The sequence below is a fragment of the Convolutriloba macropyga genome, chromosome 4 (genome assembly GCF_964194025.1).
Source record: "Convolutriloba macropyga chromosome 4, txConMacr16.3, whole genome shotgun sequence".
NCBI lineage: Eukaryota > Metazoa > Xenacoelomorpha > Acoela > Convolutidae > Convolutriloba > Convolutriloba macropyga.
The window spans coordinates 15,739,003-15,745,002 of NC_134471.1; the positions used below are offsets into that span (position 1 = coordinate 15,739,003).

General features: G+C 38.1%; 1 protein-coding gene across 1 annotated transcript in view; it reads right to left on the reverse strand.

Annotated features, from left to right (window-relative positions):
- The window catches only part of LOC142337993 (uncharacterized), a 244,820-nt gene extending 239,252 nt beyond the window's left edge, over nucleotides 1-5,568 (reverse strand). Inside the window, exons 1-3 of the mRNA XM_075387627.1 lie at nucleotides 5,533-5,568; nucleotides 5,358-5,428; nucleotides 1,636-1,777 (exon numbers count right to left, since the gene is read on the reverse strand). Of these exons, the coding sequence (XP_075243742.1) occupies nucleotides 1,636-1,638 (3 nt within the window). The 5' untranslated portion in view covers nucleotides 1,639-1,777; nucleotides 5,358-5,428; nucleotides 5,533-5,568. The remainder of the gene's footprint in view (nucleotides 1-1,635; nucleotides 1,778-5,357; nucleotides 5,429-5,532) is intronic.
- Nucleotides 5,569-6,000: the final 432 nt, after the last annotated feature.

The following is a 6,000-nucleotide window of genomic DNA, read 5'->3' on the forward strand; positions in this document are numbered from 1 at the left end:
GTCAAAAACTAATGAAAAGTATACAAATTAACCAGTTAAATATACAAATTTATCCAGATTATGGGACTTTATACCAATCTCTCTTTTTTATGTGTAATTAATAGCCAACCATTATCTTTATTGGAGACAGCTCAAACATGTATAATTGGTTTTAGGACCAATGAGAAAGTATTCCAGAAGTTCCAGCACTGTGTCATACCCTAGTCGAGACCGGATGGTCATCTTACAGGATTTTGTCAGATTCTGACAGACAAATTATTATCTTCCAAAGTCGGGCAGAAAAAAAAGATAATTTTTTAATATCCTGTAAGAAAACGGTTTAACTTGCAGAATATGCAAAAAATTATCATCTGACAGAAAAAATGGTTATCCTGCAAGATTCTAACTAAAAAAATGTTATCCTGCAATATTCTGGCAAAAATGATTATCTTGTAAGATCCTGATACAATGGAGAGAGTTTGTTCCAGTCCCGGGTCAACGATCATACAACTTTCTTTGATTTCGTACTAGGTCATATATGATTCTTAGTAATCATACTAGGTCATATATGATTTGTATGAATTGTTGGTAGTCATACAAGGACCATATATGATTTCCTAGAAATCATACAGGGATCATACAAAAAAATTCAAAGACTAAAAACTGTATAATTTTGATTTTCCATTGAAGTTGAAAAAATTTCTTGGATATCACACAAGGTCATATATGACACATAGTACATTGACTGGTGCCACAAACTCCCGTATAATGTAGTAAGAGGACTTATTAAATTATTATATCGCATTTGCAATCCACATTTGATTCTTTGTGTGCGCTAAAAGAACAACTTTGTGGTTTAAGCGTATTCAGAAAACGAAGTTGACGTGATATGCAATTTTTTTCTCGATTAATTTTTTTTTATAAATGAGCATTTGTATGTATAAACTGGCTTCAGAGTATGTCAAAAACTTTGTTATCTGTTTGGACTTACCTTTTTATTTTGTGCCCAAATTGCAATTGATATTGTACGTTAGGGTCTTTTGGCGGATCACAATGTGATGCCGGGGTATCATATAGGCGATGCCCTACCGAATAAAAACAGAAAAACATAAATGGTTGAGGATTTTCAAAAAATAGATGTCTGATTCTTGTCATTCGTACTAAGATCATATATGATTTCTTGGTAATCATACAAGTATCATATATGATTTCTTTGGTTTCATACAAGGATCGTACTAAGAAATCAAGTATGGACAGTATGAAATCATATATGATCCTTGTATGAAATCAAAGAAACTTCAACCCGGGGTTGAGCTGTATTTCAATTGGTTGATAACATCTAAACTTCTCAAATTAGTTTCTCAGAAAGTTATTTCTAGTACAGCTGTCTTGTTGATTCGATAGAAGAGCATGAAAATTTATTTATTTGAAACTAAACAGTGCTTGATAAAAGTTAGCTTGATATGGTGGTTTATCAATGGGGGGGGCAAAAATGCTAAATGCCCCCTTTGCTTAACGTGCATTACTAACGTAGCTGGGGTTTATATATAATCAGATAAATTTCCACTTGCGTTCATAAATGGTGCAGACAATATAAAATACCCTGCACATAAAACCAGCAATAGGCAAAAAGGCAAATAATTTAAATAAAGCAACCATTTCTAGGAGACGTTGTTTGTCTGAGCTGCGAGTAGTGTATGATCCAGGGCCACTGCCTCTACTACCCTCTGATCCTTCTGGTCTGTGCTGTGAAGAGTTTGATGAAGTCCCACCACTCTCTGATGGAGTCCTTTTCTCACTGAAAACATTGGGTTCTTTTCTAGAGTACCCAGGTTGAGTCCCAGACGGAAGTGACCTCTAATCAGTCCCAATTCCAACGCACACGGTGTGTTTCCAGACCAAAATGGAAGGGTCTGGGATTTAGTTCGAGCGCGCTTAAGTATGATCAGAGGTAATGGTCTGATCAGAGGTCATTTTCGTCTGGTTTGATCTGATCAGAGGCGGATTCAAGCGCACATTAGTCTGATCAGAGAACATTTTGAGCTCAATTGGGTCTGATCAGAGACCATTTTGAGCACATTGTTTTCCTTCGATTTTTTTTGTATTTTTTAAATGAGAGATGTTGGCTCTGCCAAGGGGCAACAAAAATCAACATTCTACTCAGAGACACACCTAGAGTTTGCTGCCTCTTATCAGAACCAATGGGGTCCAGCTGATAGCAAATGCCGGTCTTCTTAAGAGGAAATTTTTATTAACTGGAGACCACGACGTTTCTTATGAAAAGCTGTATAAGTTCATCCATTGAGTCACAAATATGCACTAATGGTATGCCAAATATTTTTTCTCGGAAGTTGGGCTTGATTTTTATTAGCAATAGTTTTAGAATTGGCTTTTTGTCAGACGAATTTAATACTGCAAACATCAATTTTTACCAAATGAGCATATTATAGCAGAATTAAAGAGATTCGTTCATAGTGAAAACCTTTCACTGATCACAATGTTTTGCGCGCAATTGAATCTGATCAGATTCGATTTTGAGCGCACTAGAGTCTGATCAGGAGTGACTTTCGAGTGCATAATAGTCTGACCAGAAGTAACTTTCAGAGCACAATTGTCTGGACAATGGTCTGATTTCGGTCTGATCAGAGGTTATTTCCGTCTGGCATGGTCTGATCAGAGACAACTTTGAGCGCACGCTGAGCGGACACGGTGTTTCTAACGCTCTTCAGTCTGATCAGTGGACACTTTGGTATGGGATGGTCTGATCAGAGGTCGTTTCCGGATGGCAACTCAACCAGGGTATTTCCCAATACACCATCGTTCAGACCTCGACCTTAAGATATAGGAGGCAAGGGGGTATTGACTTTAATTACACGGTCCAGAGTTTAGTTAAAGTTCTGGCAAAGTTTTATCATGGGAAGGGCTTTTCATAGCAAATTGGGATCGAGCACGTTATTTTCATGTTTCGAAAAAAATCGTTTTCATAAAAAGCTTAACTTTAACATGGATTTTTTCATAGGCAGAGTATTTTTTGAGCTTTGATTTCGTTGGGACTCGTAACACTTTTTGTTTTTTTCCTCCTGTACTCCCCCGAGGCATTTAAAACTACCTTATTACTGAGCCCTCATCATGGCAAACATGCCAAAAGGCGGATCGGATGTAATAATTTCGTGGGGGTAAGAATATAGGGGGAAAATCAACCAGAACCCCTATTTTCACCCATTCTAGAGTGAGTCTTTGCTTCAATGTTGCAAAGAGTGACGGGAAAATAGATCGAAAGGATAACAGTTCGAAAATGAAAATGTTGGGACAGTAGATTCTACTGGGAAATTTGGCTCAAAAAAACCTGTTTCGGTCCCACAGTGTTTTTATGCACCCAATAACAAATTATATGTTGTTATAGAGCATGCTAATATGTAAAAATAGTCAGGGGTGTGAAATAAAAATGCCTAATAAGGTGCGGGTTGTCGAAACTGAATTGATCTGAAAAATATTCTATATTTTCACTGGCTGGAAATAATAGTCAGTTACGAGCTGACATGAAATTAACGCATCTGGTCATTCCTCGCAAGTGATGACCATGGTGGAGCTAGGAATCAGAAACAAACTGGCGCAGAGTCGGATGAGAAAAAAAGAATCAGAGCCGAAGGTTCAAACTGAATTGGCCCAAAAATCCAGCTGGCTTAAATTTTTTGGTCTTTGCTATGAGCAAGAAAACTTTTTCTGATCTTATTTTTTTCTGTTTAAATCAGAAAGGTACTGATGAACTCTTAACTTCTTTCATACATTGTTTTGACTGAAATCATTATGTAAAAATCTGACACATGCGTATGTGCCTGCAAATAATATGCGCCCATAAAGTGGGGGCGAAACTGAACTGATGCGAAAAAACAGTTTTTATTCTCCTTGGCTGAAAATAATAGTCATTTAAGGCTTGACATGAATTTTACCGCATGTGGTTATGCCTTGCAAGCGTTTACTATGGCGGAGCATGGATAATGGTGCCAAATGGTGCAGATGCGAATGAGAAAAAGGAGAATCAGAGCCAAGACTTAAATTTGATTAGCTAAAGAATCTGATTGGTTTTAAGGACCTTTTCTGTTTGTGCCGCCAGTACGTTATGCAACCCCATTTAAAGAGCACGTTTCATCACATAGTTAGTCATGTAAAATTATTTCGTCTGGGGGCATTGCGCCTAGGGTGTCTGGGGGGGGGGGGGGGGGGTGCAAACAACATGCACCCACTAAGCAGGGGGGGGGGGCAAAATGGATAAAATCCGGTGTTAATTAAAGTACAAAAAATTTAAAAATTGGCGAATCAATCAGTTGCCGTTGCCTGATAATCTAAAGTGTGCAGTTAGGTTGCGCCCCCCTCGGCTTCTCCGTGCATGGCAGCACCTCCACTTTACGGGGGCAGAGGGAATTTGCCACCACGGATAGTCCATCGTTACGCTATGTAAGTAAATTTTCTCAAGAAACGGCCTTTAAATTAATGATTTATAGGTCAACCAATCAGAGCACGGGGAAAATTCGGCTTTAAATCTCATTTCATGGCATTCAGCACTATGCCTGTTTGGCTCTACCGGGAGTACTACGGTCATGCCTCAACGGCCTGTGGGATTTGAAATGAAATTATCAAAACAAACAATTTTATCATCATCGAACATGCAATATGCAGCACTAAAAGTGATTGCTTCAATTTCATTGTCCAAAACGAAACATAAATAATTTTGGGCCCTTTCCCATTATAGCCCCCCAGAGTAGTGGTCAGATAACTTATAGCCCTGCTATTTATGGTAATTATGCATAATGTTGAGGCTATAATTTTATGGGGGACTATAATGGGAAAAACCCTAATTTTGTTTTGTATCTACCGTTTTAAATTCCCGTTTCGACCATTTGTCTTTTCATTTATTGTCGTAAAACCGTTGTAAACAGTACTCAGAAGGAACTGTCAATAAATTCTCGGATTTTTCCAATTTTTGCCCTCCCCCCAGTACGTTATGTACCCCCAGTTATAGAGCACGTACAGCACAAACGGAAAATATCGTTTGGGGTTGGGGGGTGGAAAGATTTGGGATAAAAAGTGGGGGAGGGGGTTGTGAATGAACCGGGGTGAAAAAAAGTAGTACTTTTTTACCCTTCATTTTCAAGGGAAGGAACTGACAAGATCAACTGATAAAATATATACGTTAAGTAAAGTTTAAGACTTTGAATTTAAGAAAAATTGGGTCTTTCCCATTATAGACTCCCCCGCCCCGCTTAGTGGTCAGATAACATATAGCCCTCCCCTCCTCCCCCACATCATAGTAAATATACCATAATGGGGGCTAAAACTTCATGGGGGGCTATAATGATGGGAAAGACCCAAAAAATTGCCTGAATGGTTCGTTTCCTCCTTCGACTGGACAACAAACAAACAAGAGCAGGTCCCTGATGACACGAAGAGACTTAAAAATAATCTTCATTCAATTCGAATTCAATTCTTCTTTTTGTTTTGTTTGTTTTATTTTATATTGCCAAATTATTTGTGTTTCTTCTAAAGCGTGCTAACCTTGATTTGAAGAAACGACAACGTCACCGTGTTATTTTATCGCATGGTTCTTTATGATTTAGCACGTGACTTGTTTATTAGATTTCGTCTGTTTAAAACGCAGCTTTGAACTGAATTCAGAGCTATTGGGCAATTTTCGATTAAGGCTAAAAAGCTAACTCTTTTTTTACATAGTAACCCGAGTCGAGGTTTGGTTAAAAAATAAAGTAAGTTTAGCGGTGATTAGCGGCGAAAAAAACTTTTTTCACCGCAAAGCGCCCGCATCTTTTAGCGTTCAATACGTTCATAGCGGTGAATTTTTGTAAGATTAGCGCTGAATTTAGCGGTGAATTTTTGTAAGATTTGCGATTTTAGCGGTGAAATTTTTTTCACCGCTTCGTGGTTGCGCTGAAATTTTTTTTCACCGCATTCTGCTCGTAGCGGTGAAAAATTTTCTTTCACCGCTTAAGCGGTGAAAAAAAAATTAAG